This window comes from Topomyia yanbarensis, unplaced genomic scaffold (genome assembly GCF_030247195.1).
Source record: "Topomyia yanbarensis strain Yona2022 unplaced genomic scaffold, ASM3024719v1 HiC_scaffold_210, whole genome shotgun sequence".
In the NCBI taxonomy this organism is placed as follows: Eukaryota; Metazoa; Arthropoda; class Insecta; order Diptera; family Culicidae; genus Topomyia; species Topomyia yanbarensis.
The window spans coordinates 29,424-49,916 of NW_026683394.1; the positions used below are offsets into that span (position 1 = coordinate 29,424).

At 37.2% G+C, this 20,493-nt stretch overlaps 1 protein-coding gene across 1 annotated transcript; it reads right to left on the bottom strand.

The window, feature by feature from the left end:
- Window positions 1-872: 872 nt before the first annotated feature.
- On the bottom strand, window positions 873-16,742 carry LOC131694972 (RNA-binding protein Musashi homolog Rbp6-like). Its single transcript, XM_058983509.1, has 5 exons — window positions 16,625-16,742; window positions 16,072-16,137; window positions 15,757-15,995; window positions 3,817-4,081; window positions 873-3,441 (listed from the first exon to the last, which is right to left on the bottom strand). The coding sequence occupies exons 1-4, from the start codon at window positions 16,740-16,742 to the stop codon at window positions 3,890-3,892; spliced, it is 615 nt and encodes a 204-aa protein (XP_058839492.1). The 3' UTR covers window positions 873-3,441; window positions 3,817-3,889.
- Window positions 16,743-20,493: the final 3,751 nt, after the last annotated feature.

Below are 20,493 nucleotides of genomic sequence, written 5' to 3' on the forward strand. Positions count from 1 at the left end.
AGTCTTCTTGATATGTAGTTTTCGAGGATAGGCAATTGTTGGGATGGGTTTTCTAACGCACGCGTATTTTTTGTGATCGTGTCATCAGCCCGTGTAGGACAGCTATGAACACAAACAACAACAAAAATCAGTTAGTAATGTCAAATAAGAGAGCAAATCAACTTACCGGCATTTTAGTTCATAGCTTGCTTATCTTTGTTCCGGATTGTTTTCACAAAATTCGTGCCGCGCGCTACCACGATGACATTTGACAAGTCAACTTAAAATGGCGGACAGATTGATTTTTGCTATACCAAAGTGAACCAAATCAGAGCCGCGACTGTGTTTCCGGACGGGTGTGTTTCGCTGTGTATGTGTGTGAAAACGCTCTCAACTCAGCCCGTAAAAGGAGATTTCTTTTCTACGAAGATAGGTTGGAACAGAATAAAAAAAAATGTGGAAAAAGAAACATAAGAATCGGGATGGCAAAAGAAGAAAACTCGGTTTTTCTTGATGTGTGTTAATTAATTATTATTCTCCTCTTTTTTCCAGTTGTTTTTTTTTCTCTCTGCTCTTTGGTTGCATCCTGCTGCAGCAGGATGCGCCATTGTCGATAGCAGTTCCAATTTGTTGTTCGTTCTTTGCAGTATTATTAATCGTATTTGCCTCCATAATAGGTAATAATAATTCACAATAATAAACTGGGTTTTGCTTGTCACTTTTCCTTTGTTTTCAAATACGTTTCTCCCAGTTGTGTAAGTGATCATTTTGTTTCCCTTGTTGTATAACTTGTGTGTATGCAAGTGAAAACTTATCTTTTCTTTACTCTCATTTTTTTTACGAAAATTTGGGATGCAGTTTACTAAAATTCAAGATTCAAATTCTTGTTTCCCTTTTGCTTTTGTGTGAGAAACTTTTTCCTGTCTTTCTTTGCTGGTTTAGGTTTTTTTTGTTGTTTGTGTTTGTGTATGTCTGTGTCACCTTTCATATAATTTGCTTAAGGTTTACATTCGTTTTAATTGAAATAATTTTCTTCACATAAATCTGCCAGTGACTGCACATTTAAATTGTGTTTTTTTGCGCTCTCATAATTTTTGTTCATTTCCCCCCGTATTTGTTCACGAGTTCTTTGAATGATAAAAATTAATTTATAATAATTTTATTATCATAGTATTTGTTTTAAATATTTGTATTATTTTATTTATTTAATTTAAATTTCAATATAATTTATATTTAACTAAGTTTTTTGTTTTCTTTTCTTTCTTTAAATTACGCTTTTATTTAATTCATATATTTCATGTATTTATAATAATTTACATTCTCATTTCATTTTAACTCCCTCGCGCTCGGATAGTTTCTCACCTTCCAGTGTAAAAAATATCCAAAGTTCATAACTTCTCCTCGCGTCCCGGTCAAATTCTTTCCCATACTTCGCCTACTACTGTTTTTTTGGTGATAAATGTAAATCTTTCCACATTGCCTCATTTTTTTTTTGGTTTTGCTTACTGTCTCTTACTTTTAGTAACAATTATTATTGCATTTTTCCGCTTTCTTTCGCTTAAATTTTTATCGTACACAAAACTTTCTTCCCATTTGCCGGTGATTTCTGCTGTTTGCCTTGGTTGTTTGTTTACTGTTATCTTTTTTTTTTGTTCGTTATTCTAAGTTCGGAGAATAATTAACTGTTTTTTTTCTTTCTGTTGTGGAGTTCAAAACAAAAATCGACTAATCATAAGTAAATGAGAAGCACTGCCGCGTTAAATAAGGGCTGCGCAGTTTAGCTTCCCTTGTATCCGCTCTAGTTTAGCTGCAACAGGATTAATTCAGTAGAGTATCGTACAATTATTATTTTTTGTTCTGGTTGCAATCGAAAGAAAAGTAGGAATAAGTGCTAAAAACGATCGTTTGTTGCGTAAAAAGTTAAGCTTCCATTTCGTTTCCTGTCTGTCCATATTAATAAATATATATACCTAAGACCACTAGCTTTGACTTTTATCTTCTTCTTCTTCTTCATCTTTATCTTGTTTGCATCCTTTGCGCTTCCCTTTACAATTGTTTTTAATTCTGTTAAAAAGTAAAAATATTATATTTTAATAGAATGCTTGCTTGCAGCAATAGAAAAAACAGAAACGTAATAAGTTTTGTTTAATTATTGTATATGTGTGGGTGTGTGAGTGGACTTAACCTCCACTCAGCGTTTTTTTTTTCATCTTATGTTTTGCTTAAACACATTCTGTAAGTTCTTAGTTGTCGCTTAATATTTAAGAATTCGGTTTCCATCCGTTTCGCTTACAGTGTAGTCAATAATTTGTTTATTTAATGTTAAAAATTAAGTAAATATAAAGAGCATAACAAATATTTTTCGAAACAAATTTCCACATTTTAAGTCTTAATAGCTTAAACAATGATGCACTATTTGTGTTCTTTTGTTGTTGTTTTTTTTGTTGTTGTCGGTTTGTTTGCTTAAAAATATGCATGTGTCTGTGTGTGTGTGTTTTGTTAGTATATTTGGTTGAGTATTTTTTTTGTTTGTTCTGGTAGCATTATTATCATCTGTGAATGTGGTTGTTGTTGGTTGTTCTACGCAGGTTAATGATTTCATCGATTCTTTTTTGTGTGATCGTGACTTTTGTGTCTTTTTTTTGGTTGTGGTTGTTGTTAATTATATTCGACGCGAACGCTCTTTTGCCGCCCAGCCAGCCTGCTGTGATGGACAACAGCAAAAACATTCGCCTGCACGCACACCTTACAAATCACCCGCAACTACAAGCGCCCGGACCGGCCTGAGTGCCTGGTCCCCGCTTTTTCCAATTATTTTTTTTATGTTTTGTCCTACAAACATGGTGGGAAATTGTTTTCCACCAACGACGGTTTTTTTTTCATCTCGCCGGCGGAATTATTACTAACAAAAAAGAAACACCCTGCGTTCAAATTGGCTGACAATTATCGTCGCCCAAAAAAGTTACATAACCTACGACACAGTGCAATAATCATTTTGACACATGCTCGGACCAGCATGCGTTCCAAGCGGAGAGTGTTTGTGTGTGTATGTTCACCCCTGCTGGGAATCTGTTGGGAGGCTGTTGCTTGTCGGTTGCAAAACGATCTCTTTTTCTAATTCATGTCGCGTGTCTGCTGTACGCGTTTATGAACGTGTACGTGTGTGTGTGTGTTTCTTCTTTTTGTTGGCCCAAATTTGCTCTGTCTGTCCGATGGTTGCGTTTTTCCTCGCTGCTATTGTGGATGCTGTTGTGTTCTATTTTTTTTGGCTGACTGGTGGTTGAATTTTGGCTTAATCGTCGGTTGAATTTTAGGTATAGCTCTGTTACTGCCTGCGCTGAACATGCCTGGGACAAATGGAAATCACACCCCGTTCCAAAATAATAGCGAAGATGGTGATCATATATTGCTTAGTTTATTTCAATGGTAGCCGTTGGTAAACGCTGCTGGAATTAGTTGTCCCTGCAAATGGAAAGAGATAAAAAAATGAGAACATTAGTGGTTTGTCGAAATGTTGCGCAACAGTTTTGTCTGATGTGTGTGTGTGTGTCTATTGTGTAAGTGATAAATTTGAGTGATTGTCATATGAATGATCGTTCAATTTAATTAGTTTGACATATTGAGTTTAGTTAATTCAATTCTCGAAACCGCTAATGCAGTTATTGTAATGATTGGATTCTTCGAAAAAAAAATTATTATATTTGTACATTTACGTTTGAGATTATTGTAGTACTAAAACTCGCCAACAAGTGAAATTGACTCCCACTAGAACTACCTGCATTAATGTCTGTTTTTTGTTTGAGCTACTGGCTAAGAGGAAGGTACAAAAATACAAACCGCATCTGGTCTAAATCGATTTGCGAAACTAGCTGTCCCACCGGCAGATGGTGCGAGACTCGCCCACGGTCTACTATCGGTACTCTAGCGAATGACACTGGGCCGGTGTTATCAAATTCGGATGACAACTGAAGAACGGCGCAGGCATCGGATGGTAATTGGCTTCACTCGATTTCGACCGGGTGGCTCCGTAGGGCGTGTCGCCCATCATCATCCCATTGCTGGTGGGTGGCGCCTGGTGGTTGGTGTGCACTAGAAGTTCGAACTGAAGAGCCAGAAAATGTTCAAATTGGCATACGGGGTCAGAATGTTGTGCAAACTAAATACACATGAAATAAGATATTGTAGGAACTCTATGTCTTATTCTGTAGTCGAATAAAGTTTTACTCTCACAATTATCACTTCTTTTTGACTACTACCTCTAAGCCGGGTTGATGTTATGGCAAATAGGGTTATTAATACGCTTCCTGGTGGCTTTTTTAATTTTCTATATACTATATATCAAGCAAACGGACTTTCACGAGTCTCTTCTTCTCCCTGTTCAACCGGACAGATCAAGTGATTTATTCAATGATGCTGTGTTCGAAACCTGGAAGCCTGGTATAGAAAAATCGTTTCACGAACAGATCTATTTTAAATCGTGCACCAACATGTTCCTCCAGTGAAACCCAACCTCAGCAACTCTTCGCGTGTGCTATTCTACAGGGTGCGCCAGCTGGATATATCCTTTTTCAACATTGAACAACTCCGCCATTTTTCAGCCAATTTTCACAAATAAACAAGTTTTTTTTAGGATATTTTATGCCATCTATTATAAACCAGGTTTAGAATACAACGTAGATTAAATGACCAACCCCATCTGATACACAAAAAGCAGCTCTTTTGCAGTTGCAGGCATTTTGCATTACATTGGACAACATTTCAGGCCTAATCGTAGCAATTTCAGCTCGTACGTATTAGAGATGGTAGGGTTCGGGTTTTTGGACCCGAAACCCGGACCCGACCCGAACCCGACGGGTTTCGGGTCGGGTTCGGGTTCTGTAAATTTAAGCTTCTCGGGTTCGGGTTGGTTTCCGAGTTTTCAAATTTGAAATTCTCGGGTTCGGGTCGGGTACGGGTTTTTGAAATTTTGAACTTTCGGGCTCGGGTCGGGTTCGGGTTTTTCAAATTACAAATTATCGGGGTCGGGTCGGGTTCGGGTTTTGAACAAAACAACCCAACCATTTCATGACACTGTTTGCGTCTATACACAAAACGCAGTCTTTTTTGTAGTAGTGAATTATACTTCGTGATACGAATGGATGACACATATAACCGTACCAAATGTTAGCACCTCTGAGTCGCTAGAATTCGTCGAATTTTCTGGTGCGCGAATATTGTATTTTTTCATTCTTGCATACAATTCCGTCTCTTCAGATTCGCAAGCTGCCTGAATTATTTAATTTTTTAAACGAACATCCACGAGAAAGCATTCAACAATACGTGTTTCACATCTAAAATCTCTGCGATTTATTTTCCATGATAATTAGTAATAAATCAAGTCAACAGGAATTTATCGGAAAATATCGGTTAAACTTTCTATAATGGAATAAAAGTTTCGACAGTTACTTTAAAACCGATACTTAGGCCGCAGCGACTTTTTCTCTACGTAAACGGTTTTGTGGGGTACATTCGTACCCCAGAACTAAAATCGCTCTAATATGTCTAATTTTTATTAAATTTATAAATAAATTGGATACTTCTATTCTAACTTCATTGGTAAAGTAACCTGTTTAAAAATATTCGTGTTTTGACTATTTAATTATGTAATATTTCATTTTGTATAGAACATGTCTTTAAAATACGTCAAAATTCTTTTTTTTCTTCATATTGCTTTAACTTTAAGTTTCAAATCGATTTTGACCATTTATACGTCGTTGTAAAGCTTATTAAATTTTCTTTTGAACAATTTTTTTCAAAACCCAGTCAAAAAGTATATTTATTCCGATGCTTTTTTGAAAACCAAACGCCAATACAAACGTCAAAAAGCAGCAATACGTGTATATAAAGTAAGTATGTTCCAGAGCCTGGGCTGCAGAAGATAACGAATCGAATGATGCGTCTTGCATATTATACACAAATCATATTCACGAATGTGTTTTGACTCTTTCATCCGCAAAAGCAAAAAATTACGATACCGATCCAAATGCATTTTCTAGTTACTTTACTATAGTGCTTTGTTATATCAATTAACATATACTATTATTCGGAAGAGTTGGAACTAATACAATTTTGCACAAGTTTCACGCTTACTATGTATCGATATTTTGCTTTTAAAAAAGATATATTTTTTTTGAATTATGTACACATGACAAAACACTAACGCAAACGGTTTTTTGGGGTACATTTATACCCCAATCAAACTTTAAGCGAGCATTGTTAAGTTGGTCAAATGAAACAAATAGGTTGTACCAGCTTTAACGGAAGTTTAATAATGAAATTGGTTTATTATAAAGATTGCTTGCAATTAAAATAAACTGTAACGGAAAAATAAATTTGAAATTTGAACTCACAAATTTGGTGGTACTTTGGTGTCATTATGGCGGCTCAAATTTAAAAAGATAAATTATATACTCAATAATAGATCGTCCTAACGCTAATGATGGAACGTCAAGAACACGTCAGAAAATCTTGATTGATACCCTTCGATACAGGTTTGATCGTTCCAACCAGTAACGTGGGTGACGTCATGTAAACTGTCGAATAAGAATTACCGATTGCCATAGCTCAATTTAATACATGTAACATATTATATGAAATTGCCTTGCAGGAATGGTTTCTGATAAAAAAAAAATAGAAATTTTGGTCAAGTACGACGGGCAAGGTTGTTGGAATCTGACCATTAAGCTTTCTGTTTCCCAATGAGTTAGCCGCCGATTTAACTTAATTTCCGGTTAAGATATCGACGATTTATATGTTTCTCAGAACATTACAAATTCGACGTTCAATAATAGTAAATATAAATGTAGATTCTACTCGGCAGTGATATGTTTTGTTATATGCAGATATAACTCAGTGTGTATGGTGCTACTTCGAGTGATTCTACTATTCTTAGATGAGCCTAGGGTCCAGCTCGGGTGTCTGGAATTAAAAATCTTCGAGATCTTTGCTTGATTCTCCGTATTAGCAAGTTGGATTCAGGTCAGGCTTCTCAAATTTTAAATTTTCGGGTCGGGTTCGGGTCGGGTTCGGGTATTCAAATTTTAAAATTCTCGAGTCGGGTCGGGTTCGGGTTTTACAAAATTTTTATTCTCGGGTACGGGTCGGGTTCGGGTTTTTAAGTTTTAAAATGTTCGGGCTCGGGTCGGGTCGGGTTTTTCAAATTTTATAATTTCGGGCTCGGGTCGGGTTCGGGTTTTTAAATTTTTATGGTCTCGGGTTCGGGTCGGGTTCGAAAAAATTGAAACCCGACCATCTCTAGTACATATATTAGCTTTGAGTTCGTCAAGGTTCTTAGGTTTGCTAGAATATACTTTACTTTTCAAGCAACAAGTAATTCATGATCAAATTACGGATTCTCTTGTTTGTAGGCGCCGAATGCCAGCTATATTTTTTTGCGATTAGCACTCACAGTTTTCACTATTGAACGATCGTTTTCAATATAAAGGGCGTTCTTTTGGTGTGAATTGACTCGTAGCTAAAATGTAACTATATGGCGTTTCAGAATAGAGTTTATCTGTCAAAATCAGCTGGAAAATGGCGGAGTTGTTCAATATTGAAATAGGATATTAGTACTAATATCACTTGATATACCGAGGTGGTATGGATATTGTGGTGCATATGGCCCCAACGTAAGTATATGTCTGTGTATACCTAGAGGCAATCGGAAAGTGTTCGTCATTCGATAAATTTTTTATTTATTTTTATCTACGCGACCTTAATTTTTTTTTTCATTCGTCACATTCATTTTATAACTGAGACTTGTGTCGTACTGTCACATATCGCGGTTAGCACAAGTGGCGACGCACAGAGGAGCAACTGGGGTCGAATCCTGGCCAAAATTATTTACTGCTGCTATTGCTGTTATTATGCCTTAATATGGCTAAAAATAGACCATAAGTAGTTTTTGGAACAATTTAGCATCTTTCCATCTACAAGTGCCGAGGTCAATTTTCTACATCCTTTCGAAAACAAGTAATCTCGAGGAGATCTTTGTGAATACAGTTGTTTTTCTAGTTGCATAAACAGATGGGGGGAAAAGGGAGAAGGGAAGGGAGTCCTGTGCACGTATTCATAGAGATATATATTGTCAAACATAGTATTTGGCATTACAGCATTTCAGTGTGTTGAAAACCGTCCGTTAATTATATTGATGAGCGGACTTTTTACCAGAGGGAAACGTTCGGTATAGCTTAGGTAGGAAAAAAAACCTAGTTTGGAGTATGGTTGAAATAAGACTGAACTGTTGTTGTATTTTCGATCTCCTCCTAGCTGTACATTTTCGTTCCCTCATTTGCCTATCCTCTCGGTTGACGTTTGAGAAATAGACTGTGGTAATCGACCGTAGAGTCGTATATTGTACAATTCTTCCCTTTTTAGGAGATTTTACTTTACATTAACCCTAAGATAGTTTATATTTACATCTAAACCTATTTATTAGTTCAGTTTACTTTTAGTTTATACAAAAAATATTCAAAAAATTTAAAATTAAAATTCAGAATGGACTCATTAATCCTATTAATTTTCTTGGAAAGTTCAGAGCACTTAATTAATAAGTAAAACTCGGGTTTTCAGCCCTCTTCCTAAGCCGCTTCGAGCGCCTTGGACCGCCTCCCGGCAAGTTCGCCGTTGAAGACTTTCTTTTAACACTTTCTCTGACCTTTGCCAGATCGTGCTCCGGGAATCCCCGAAACACCTCCTCCTCCGAGCCGCTTCCAGCTCCGTACACCTTCTCTCCGCTATCTTCATAAGGCATTACCTTGTGTAAGCCCGGCATCATAAGGACGATTGGTCTCGCCTCCGGGTCTCGATCTCTGTAACGCCTAATCTGATCTCGGTGGGCGGTTATTTCCACGTTTCCAAGTAGCACCTGGAAGGTATTTAACGAAATTTGTTTTAGAAATATTGTTTTTACCCATCTATTTGGTAGATGATGATGTAGATTCTTATATCAAACAGTATCCCCTTCCATCAGATCACTCAAGTCGTCATTTGACTTCTTGGTAATTTTTGGAATATCCACTTTATTTTCATCATCTGGGATCTGTGGTGTTGTTAAATAATTTTTATAATATTTCTTTGGATTTAGTAAATCAAGCATTGTTTTTGGTTTGTAGAGCAACACTTTCTCTGAGGGTAATTGCCCGTTACTTGTCACAATATTATTCCTATAATTCATAAGGAATAAATTAATCTGATCCTCCAGATCAACGTCCACCAAATCAGGTTCTAATAAAAACTTTGTTAAGACTTCTTTTGTCGTTCTCACCAGCCTTTCAGCTTGGCCGTTGCTTGAAGAGTTATAAGGAGGACTTTTCATCGCCTTAATCCCTTGCATTTCAAGGAAAGAAACAAATGAGAACGAATTGAACGGAGGACCACCGTCTGATAGTAGAACATCTGGTAACCCAAATCTTGCAAAATAAGCTACCAATTTCTTCACCACCTTCGCACAATCCGTGCCTTTTTTCATCCATTCCACCTCCAACCACTTTAAGAATGAATCAACAATCAATAAAAAAGTGTGGTGAGAAAAATGAAAAAAAAAAATCGATATGAATTCGACTAAAAGGTCTTGTAGTAGGTGTCCAATGAGACAAAACCTTTGTCTTTGGCACTACTAGCATGCTACCGCACACTTCGCATGTCGTAACATAATTTTCAATATCTTTGTTTATCCCAAACCAGTAAACTTGTTTTCTTGCCAAATGTTTCATTTTACCCATTCCCGCGTGATTGGCGTGCAAAAGTTTAAGTATCCCGCTTTGCATTCGTTGTGGAATTACCACCCTGTTTTGATACAATACGCATCCATCAATTATTTCCAAATCATTTTGATTGGCAAAAACGTCCATAAGGCGTTTATCCAACTTTTGCGGCCAACCATCACGCATAAATGTCATAATCTGTTTTAAAAATATGACGCATTGGCAATCATTACAAAATCAATTGGGAATTCCCTACTAAAGTTTATAATCCTTACAAATTCTTGATCAATTTCAATGGGAACCGACTGCTCCAATGGGAATCGCGAACAGAAATCCGCATTACCCATTTTAGCAGAAGGCCTATACTGGATTTCAAAGTCATAAATTGATAATTCAAGTATATATCTTTGCAGTCTTGTTACGAAAATTGAATTTTTGCCTTCTTTGCCGAATATTCCTATCCATGGCTTGTGGTCAGTGTAAGCTATGAACCTTTGCCCATATAGATATTTATGAAATTTTTTAATGGTACAAACTATAGCCAAGGCTTCTAACTGAAGAATTGGGTATCTTTTTTGTGCGTCATTCAACGTAAAAGAGGTAAAACAAATTGGTTTTTCAATGCCATCAATCGTATGTGCAATTACACCTCCCAGACCATAGCCTGAAGCATCTGTTACAACTATAATTTCTTTTCCCGGATCATAGTATTCTAAAATATTAGCTGAAATCAAAGAATGTTTACTATCTTGAAAAGCCTTTTCGCAATTCTTGTCCCAATTAAATTTTATATCTTGTCTCAACAAATTGTACAAGTAGTACAATTTGGAAGACATATAAGGCACAAATTTATTGTAATAATTTATTAATCCCAAATAGGATTTCAATTCATTAACATTTTTAGGCACTTTTGCTCTCTGTATTGTTGATATTTTATCTAGATTGGGTTCCCGTTTTCCCCAATAATGTGTCGCAAAGAATCCAATTCTGAGACAAAGAATTTACATTTTTCTAAATATTCTTTTATGTTTGCATTTACAAGTCTTTCTAAGACTAAATTCAATTTATTACGACAATCGTCCAAGTCTTTACCTGAAATACGAACGTCGTCAAGATAGCAGAACACTCCATCAATTTCCTCTAATATTTGATCCATAATTTGTTGAAATATTGATGCACTAGATGATGCACCCTGTGGTAAACGATTGTAAACAAATAACCCTTTAATCGTATTGATGACCATAAATTTCTTAGACTGTTCTGTTAAGGCAAGTTGTGTATAAGCACCTTGCAGGTCTAAGGAACAAAACGCTTTTAATCCACCTAACAGTGTGATAAGACATTTCTTATAACTCTTATCACTCTCTTCGGATATTATACCGTTTGAGAACATTTAGAACTTGATGCTTCGCGATGTTTTTGATAACACATACTACATGGGATAGTGGCAGGACTCATAGAATCGCTCAAATCAGCATAGGACAACATCAGTGCTAGAAATCTCAAACCAAATCAATGGGAAAGCGAAAAAATGGCCCATAAAATAGACATACCAACGAATTATTGGTAATGCTCAGTTAATGAAATATCTAAATTGTGGTGGAAAACTGAATTTTCCTAAAAGGGTTATATATTGTACTGAGCCAAAAAAAATCGAATTTTTTTTTTAATTGATTTGAAGTTTATACTCAAATTTCCAACGCGACTGAGAACTAAGAAATCAACGCTTTTTCTTGAAAAGGGCGATACTAGCAGTGATACCATTCAAAGAAAATCAACAGTGAATATTTCCAGACTTGGCTTTATTTCCTATTTAAGAACTATTGTGTTTTTTTACATCCTAGATTGCATGATTCAGTGATCGAAACCCAAAACTTCATAAAGTATTTGAAATTATCAAAATTTGTTTTTGCTATTGAAATTGACAAAATGATAGTATCGCCCCTTTGGCGATTGTTTACTTTTTCGGTCCCACCTATCAGCATTGAAATATCGCCCTTACGTTTTTTTGCAATAACTACCGTTCTACACCACCGATTTCGTCCGTGTTTTTTCAATAGAGATCATTGTTACTATTTACAGCTGGTATCAGCTTGATAATCCTAAAAAAATACGAAAAAAACAGTTTCGCCTCTAAACTGCTAGCAAAAAAAGTATCACCCTGTTTGTTTGCATGGAGCGTGGAGGGCGAAACTTTAAATAAACAAACAAAAATACAGTTTCGCCCGTTGTATTTTTTGCTGTAGTTTAAGAAAGCAATATCGTAGAATCCAAATTTTAGGTTAATTTGTTGCGTTTCAAAGCCCTCATTCGCATGTATGAAAAAAAGCCTTATGTTTACATTTGTAAGTATCGCCCTTTTCCCAAAAATGCGTTGAAATGAAATCGCAGCTCCTGATATCACGCTATCTCTGAAGTGCATGCGTGCATAGTTCCAAATTTTACTTCGACGTCGACTTTTTCTAAAGGTGACTTCCCAGTAGTATCCTTGATTTGAATTATTATCGCTAATCCTAATGCCAAAGAACAAATAAAAACCTCTCGAAAACGAACCGTTTGGGAAAATCATCATCATTACTGGAATTTTCATTTTCACGAATCTTTTCGATAACCTTCCGTCACTTGCGTTAATACACTGGGGGCACAGTGCTCTGAAAATCTAGCGAAATCGTCTTAGGGCACCAGCGGGTCTAATTCAGAGCTATCTGCGCGGCGAGTTAAATCTGTAAAGAATACTACAAATTAATTTCTATTCCATAATTTTCAGTTCAGCAATTCGAGAGATCGTGCTCACCGCAAGCCATGAAAAATAGACTACGTTGTGAAGCGATGGTCACTATTTATTAAAAAATCACGGTTAAATAAAAAATTAAACTATTAAAAAATTTCAAATAGTTTATAATTTTCACAAACTTATTAGGAAAAATTGTTTAATAAGCTTTCGTAATATTGTGTAGGAAAAAAGCTGAAAATTTCAGTATTTTCTCTATCTGCAACTTATGAACCCTTAAGTATACCAATTAATTGGTATACGAATTGGAATAGGTTCGCCAAATTTTGGAAGAAGTCTATAAAATAACCCCTTGAAAGCTACCTAAAAATTGTTGTAGTTCGATGCAATAAAAAATCCCCAAAAATGAAATGTACCTATTAATGTGAAACACAGTGAATAATACATACAATAAAGACCCATTTCTATCAATCTCATGGTGTATTTTAGGCGGACAAAATGGGGAGATTGACTAAATCGGGCATTTTTTTCTTTATAATAAACTGAAGCTGTTAAAATATTCTTCCCGTCCCTTGATGTAGTCTGATAACTATTTATGATTATGATGAACTTTTTTTGTATATTTCCATCTTCATGATAAGGAAAACATGCTCAAGAAAGGATTTACTCGAATTCAGTCTTGTTCGTCTGCTAGAGCCCATCAAACATATGTTCATATGAGACCATTCATAAATTACGTAACGCAAAAATTGCCCAAAATTGACTCCCCCTCCCCCATGTAACAAATTGTCACAAATTTCTCCATCCCCCCTCCCCTATTACGTAACAAATTCCTAGAAATTTTTTTTTTCTTCGCTGAAAACATGTTACGTAACGATCAAGCTAACTCCCCCTCCCCCCTATGTCACAACATGTCACAACTTGTTGTACCCCCTCCCCCCCCTAAAAGCGTTACGTAATTTATGAATGGTCCTTATTTGGCTGATAATATCGGGGTTTCTATGTAATATAATAGATATTCACCATTCGAAGAAGTTTCTTGTGAACGAGTGTAGAACGACTTTGTTTCTACTTACTTGAAATCAGTGGCGTAGCCAGAAATTCGGTTTGGTGGGGGTTTGGTGAAAAGCGATCTTACCGTCCAAACGGTATAATTCCGAAACCGTAATTTTTGAAGTTTTAAAATTATGCAGAATTAATTTTTCAGAAAATAGTAACAGAGTTCGTGTCTTTAGCGAATTTGTTGAGACTTTATTGTAGTCATGAATATTAACCTGAGAAAATTCACCACAAATACTTCTTGGACGATATACCGTCAAAATTATTTTATCAAATGATGCGCTGTTTAACGTTTGTATAACTCATCGAAGATACTAAACCTCCGAAATTGGCGGTTTCATAATGATGCTATCTTGACCTTAAATTACTGTTTTTAAACATTTGACCTGTGTGAAGCTGTGATCTCTTTCTTGATGTATTTGATTTTCAGCATCACCTATAGATGTCGCTTCTTCAGGAGCTACTCGTTCGCATACCTTGCGACCAATGCCTGCCAAGCCAATGGATGGCACTAATCGCGAAGTACTCGATTACCTGAGCGGCTTCACCCGTTACCACTGACTTCAGGTAGTGGACTTCAGGTAGTGGATCTCCGGAATATCCTGATTCAAAGCTGTCGTCGGTAGTTTGAGACCTTTTAGGCTGGATTTAAATGTAGGGGTGATGGGGGGGATGTTGTAAAATGAGGAGCACTACCAGAAGGAATAGACGGAGGTAGTTTTGAAAGGAGACCAGCCTTTATTTTTGAAGTCTTGACTTTCAAAAGCAGAACGAATTTGGGTGTTTAGGGACTCGTTTCCTAGATACCTTCAAAAATTATTTGGATGTCCTCAAGGTCCTGCCGGATTGTGTCAAGATTTTCGATCCGTAGCGCCACCTCGAGCCTGTTCCTTTTCTCCTGGTATTCCGTCAGAAATATTCCTGCTCTTCTGAGTGAAGTAAGAAGCGCCGTATGTCGAAGCACTAGTTGACGTCTCTTGCGATTGTCCGCCATGTTGAAAGATGCTTACGTACGCCAGCGAGTGGATAAAGAGCGTAAGTTTTTTTGGGAATATATAAGACCAGTATCCCCGGGAAGGATGGATTAAACCAGATTGTGTGGAGATCTTATGCTGAAAAACTGGAATTCCAATGTTAACAGCGGCCTGGAAATCTGGCCCTAGAAGGATTCCCTGCGGGTCCAAGCGGACCAGCCAGCGTTCTGGTTCATGATTTCCTAGTTGTGACCGCCCGTGTGCCGTAAAGTTTCAAGTAATGTTCTTACTTCCATTCAATTATTTACAATTCTATCTTATTTATCTTATTTTGTTTAGTTCATTTTATTCACGCTCATGCTACGCACTGTACGTTTATGACCCCTTAAATTTAAGTACTGGTTGGAGTATTGCGAGTCAAACGTAAGTTGCACAAGTAGTAATTTTTCGTTTTTTCCCGGTGCTATACCGGTGTGGTGCAAAAAAGAGAGATAGGCTGATTGCGCCCAAGTTTGGAAGTGTACCCAATACACTGGTGTAGTGCATAGTTAAAACTGAAAATGTCATTAGGTTGCACTTGTAGCATGTTATAAATCTTTAATTGTTGCTCGGATAACGACTGTCCGTAACCAATTAGTAGAAGTAGTTTGTCTCATACTATCTTTCTCGTTTGCTAAACAATCAGAAAGTACGCAAATTGCATTCTAGTTGGTATGCTGGCAGAGTAAGTGCAAGAAACTGTTACTATAGTAAAGTAATGCTGTCATGTAAGAGCAACGTAGACTGCAGAGTGAGTGAGAGAAGCAAGATGGAAGCAGCAGCTGATATAAACATACCATTCCGACAAATCAAAGCTAGGGTGTCAGGGAATAACGAAACGAATTTGCGGTTTTCACTATGACATCCTCACTTTGATTTGCTGTAGACTTAAGGACGAATCAGACGATACATCAGCTTCCGTCAACGGCAACGGAATGTCACCGTTCCGTCAGGATAAGTTACATGCAGTTAAATGAAGGCATTCACACACAACATCAACAGCACGGAACGTTTTGACGTACGGTACGTGTGAACGGGCGCAAGAGAAACGTATTTAACTTATCCTGACGGAACGGTGACGTTCTGTTGACGTTGACGGAAGCTGATGTATCGTCTGAATCGCGCTTTATAGCTCAGCTTCTTGCGCTCACTCTGTCAGCTTCGTACGTGTTGTATGTCTGCTTGTCTGTAAATGGTCTATCTGTTCATAAAAAAAATAAAAAATACTCACCGGGCTGTAGTTCAGAGGGGCACGGCTCACTGCGATCGCGGGGAATCCGGATGGCTGCGGGCTCGTTGCCTGAACGTACCCTACGCTGTCCGCCGCGCTCGAGCTGTACATGTCGATCGTCGGGCCGGGCGAGTTGGTGTTGGTGAAGCCGGCGGTCCGCGCGTTCGTCGTGTGCGGAGATGCCGGGGTACCGTAACCTTGCGCTGCTGCGGCCGCTGCCGCCTGGTAGTTGTTCATCACTGCAAATAAATCCAGGCAAAAGCAAATTAAAATTAGAAGTCTGTTAATTTTGGGGTTAGAATAGTGGTAACTCACCTGACAGGGCCTGTGTTAGCAGCGGGGTGTTATTGTTTGGTGTCAACTGTCCATTTGTGATGTCCACTGAAATGATGCAAACAAAATAGAAAAAGTTTCATAAGCTTTTTTGCTTCAACAGGTTCCAATTCGCTAACATATAGTGAAGACAAAAAGCTTGTAAGAAAATTTTAAGAAAAATGTATGTTTTTGTGTGGCAAACCATCTTATCATAAAATACGATCTCTCTTAACAAATGTTTTCTTTAGTTTCCGTTTCAGTTCGAAGTAAAATTGTACCTAACCTAACCAGCACACGCTGCTTCCTTCCGGCCTTAAATCTAGTTTGTAAATCGCTTCTTACAAATTGATTAGGAAACTTTCCTCATTTTCTCAACTATATTCGTTTTTGCTCCAGTTGCCAACTACAGTTCCGATGGGACTAACTAGACAGCTATCGATGACGACTATTGCTAGAGAGTTACCTGTTATTGGAAAGTAGAACTCATTCCTACATAAAGTTAAACGTAAAAAAAGAAACAAACGAGACTATCGAACAATTTCCACATATTTACAACCACCCCAAACGCTTCCGGCTCGGTTCGTTCCTTCGTTCGCACTAATCGCCGGATGTGCCCCATTAATTCCCATTAGCCCATCGCACGTGTGCCGCCACACTTTCATACGCGTCATCCGGTATGGTCAGTCAATGGGGGCAAGCGGAAACATTAAAAGTCTTGAAAAGTTTATCTCCCCCCAAGGGGAAAGCTGCCGGAATGGGGAAGTCTTTGTAATACGCGTCATCAGAAGGCAGAAGAAAGAGAAAAAAAACTGGGAGACAGCAATTGCAAATAAAAACAGATTCCTGGCGCCGGTAAACTTTTGCTGCCTCCCATTCTGCTCAGTCCTACAGGCAGAGCGCTCGATCTCTTCTGGAGTAATTCTAAGAGGAAGAAAACTTTCTGTCCCTCCGCGATGGGATTGTCCTCACCACCACCACCACCGCCACCATTCGTCGGATTGAAACAAGTCACCACCGTCGGTACAAAGGAAATTGTTTTAAAACATTTAACGTAACGTGATATTTTGTCGTGGAAGGAGCTACCTTAAATATATTGCAAAGCCTAACAAGTTTGAAAGAAAGCGAAAGGAGCGGAAGGGGAGGGGGAACACTTTGAAAATGGGCGACTTTTGAAGACTTTAAAGTTTTGTTTTTACTTTCGTTAGTTGTTGCTGTTTCGAGGATAGGTTTCTAAGAACAGACGAGGAAGTACTTTAAAGTTGTCGCCAAACCGGGCAACAGGACATACGCCACGAAAAATATTCATTATGGATTTTGTTCTAGCTATTCACACTCGCAAATCCATAATGAATATTTCTTGTATGGTTTCTAAGGAAAATTTAAGGGTTTTTTGGTTTTTCAAAAATATTATTGGGCTTATGGTATAAGCGTGGAATCTTTCCGGAATCATAAACCCAAAAAGCCTGATTTTGGATCACAGAACTATGAAAATAAAAGAATACCTCGTAGTTTGGAATTTTCTTACAGAATTTGAAGAAGGTTCGACGGAAATACCCGATGGGGCCATAATTCTAAATTAGTGAATGAACCATTATTTTAGGCATTTTCTGTTAGAATATTGGTTAAAGTGTTCGAAAATATTTTGTTACGAATAAGAAATAAGATTTGTAATGCTAGACAAGTTGATCAGAAACTGAATTAGTTTCTTGCCATGGTATCAACGTTCATTAACCCTTATCTCCGGACACACAATTTTGAGCCATTCCTGTTACATTTATGTTGCTCTCATTGTAGGCTTTTTTTGCTATTCGTCATTTGTGCGATGCCATATTTAATAATATACATTCATAGTCATTTGCTGATATTGTGAGCTGAAGGTAATGGATTATTCCGCTAAAATTTAGTACAGACGCTCAGAGTGAGATGGCCATCTTGAATCTTTTTTTAAATTTATTTGACGCGGCTTATAGCGAGGTAGCTTGTTAACGATATGCAAAAAATGAAAATATCTATTGATTATCCGTTTGATCTCGTGAACGCAGCTTTCTTTTGCACGAACAACTGCGTTCGCGACGGGGAAATGTTTGTTTGACCCGTCGTCATTGGTATTAACTTCCTCGCCGAGGTTTCTTTCAGTTGATTTTAGGGTGCTGAGTGATGCTTTTGCGGTTGATCATGGTCTGAACAGCTGTCACAAATTTGGCAACCGTTTGGTGTTTGGTGTTGAAAACTCTGCTATGGGTTGGTTTGCCGTAGATGCGTTGGCAATCGGTTGAGATGCATTTTCTTTTGTATCTTCAGGTTGGTTGACCATGGTGAGACGTCTGATTACAGTACTTGCGGCTGGGAGTTCGCCCTCGTGGACGCATAATGTAGTTCGTTTAATAGTTCATTCGTAAGTTTTGGATTTTATAACGAAGGTTTACGGAAAATGACTTTTAACCTGCATTTTCACCACTAGAAAACCGTTAGAAATCCCCATGAAAAAGTTTTTCCAAGTATCAGGTGCGTCAGATTCTGCTTCTCAATATTGCGGCATACATTATGCAATTAGTTCAGGAGGGGTAAGCGGCGATAGGTCATGTAGCCTTACCTCTATATAGTCATTTTCAATATACACGGAAATCTTAATACCAACGTTGTCACTTTCAGCCACGTGTTTTAAGTTGTTCTACACAATGAATCGTTCGGTTTGGACTAACCCGTTGAATGGTATCAATACTGCATTGCGGAGATGATGATTCCGAAGATAGCGGACCACCGTAATCCTATGCTCCATTTTTACTACACGAAGACTCGGTTGTATTGCATACAATTTAAAGCCAACGAAGCTTTTCCGTTTACTTTACTGATGATGGCAAGAATAAATACGTTGTGCCCTTTGTTCACTAGACAATGTACACTAGATCGAGAGGCTGCCGGTTATCGTTCACTAGGCGCGATTGTAGGTCTGACTCGGTCATACCTAAGTAGAAAGTGGACTGAATTTTGAATCTTTGTAAATATTGTAGAAAATTAAACCTACCGAGGAATCTGAAAACGTTTCACAAAACCGTTCTGAAGAGGTTTCACGATGGATACATGTTGAAAAATTAATTGTACGCCTAACACAGGACTAATGATTTTGTTAGATACTTTTCTTAGTTGCTAAGCGCAAACAGAGGTGCTCGTTTATTTTTGCTAGAAGCTGAATTCGACTCGAATCAGATCATTTGAATTCTTGAGAACCCAAAACAGAAAGTATTCCACATATCATTCTCGAGTTAAATTCGAGCCCGATAATTTGTAAATTGGAGAACCCGAGCCTGATCTGTACACAGAGAATTTTTAATTTGTAAAAACGGGACGCTCATTAATTTTGTATATTGAACCCGAAATTCACCAACAGCGAGAACACAAAATTGTAAAAATTAAACTGGAACATTTACAATCAACTAAACTCGAAATTTAAAATTTGAACAAAAAGCTTGGTGAACCTGATCCGACACTGAGAATTTTAAATTTCACGACCCACACGCAATATATTTATTTCAAAAATTTCGAACCATGAAAATTTACCTGTATCTCAAATATAATTCTTTAAAATTAGAAAAACCTATACCCAACATTTGTCCAACAAATTTACTTTTACATCAATTGAATACGAATTAAAATTTAAAAAATTCCCACTTGAAGCACCGGAATTCGATCTGTATATATTCAACCTAGAATAGCTGAATTCAAGTCTAAAGTTTCGTTGCCGATCCAAACATAATATTTTTGGAAGCCTGATACCGAAAATATTGTCAACAAAACTCAAAGGTTCAAATTTTGAAAACCCCTCCTGCGCCTAATACTTTTAAATTTCTTTAAACTGAACATGAATTGAAAGTAGAATTTTAAATTTGATAAGCCAGAATACTAACCGAACTCTGAAATTTTCAATATAGAAAACCAAAATTCCAATTTAAAAATTCAAATTCGAAATAAACTAATTTAATCCCATGAGCACCCGAATTCGAAAATGATATGAATTATTGAATTTTAAATTTGGAAAATCCGACCACAACTGTGCATATCAAATTTGTGGAATTTGAGAAATAAATTTCAAGCACTTGTAAACTAATTCAAGATTCCTAGTAAAGTACTCACAATTCAAAATCTTTGCTCGTGAAATAATTCGCAAAATCATAACATATTCTTCATTTATTCGTGAACTGATGATTCATGATTACTAGTGTAATAGTCACAACTGACCATGCGTGTGCTTGAAATAGGTTTCAAAATAATAAAATATTATTCATGTATTTGTAAACGTGGTTCAAGAATCCTAATTTCCTTAAATAGTCGCGACTAACCATTAGTGCTCGTGATTGGTTCTTAAAGCCATGGATTCGTGAATTATCCTAAATGCAAAATTCACACTATATATTGCGTGAGCTT

Bases quoted from the DNA above. Each gene is read 5' to 3' on its own strand.
- LOC131694972 (XM_058983509.1), bottom strand. From the start codon at position 16,742: ATGACGCGTATGAAAGTGTGGCGGCACACGTGCGATGGGCTAATGGGA. The intron at 16,138-16,624 runs GTAAATATGTGG...GCATCATTTCAG, and splicing joins CGGAAGCGTTTGGGGTGGTT to TGGACATCACAAATGGACAG. The intron at 4,082-15,756 runs GTGAGTATTTTT...CTGGCTCTTCAG, and splicing joins CCCCTCTGAACTACAGCCCG to TTCGAACTTCTAGTGCACAC.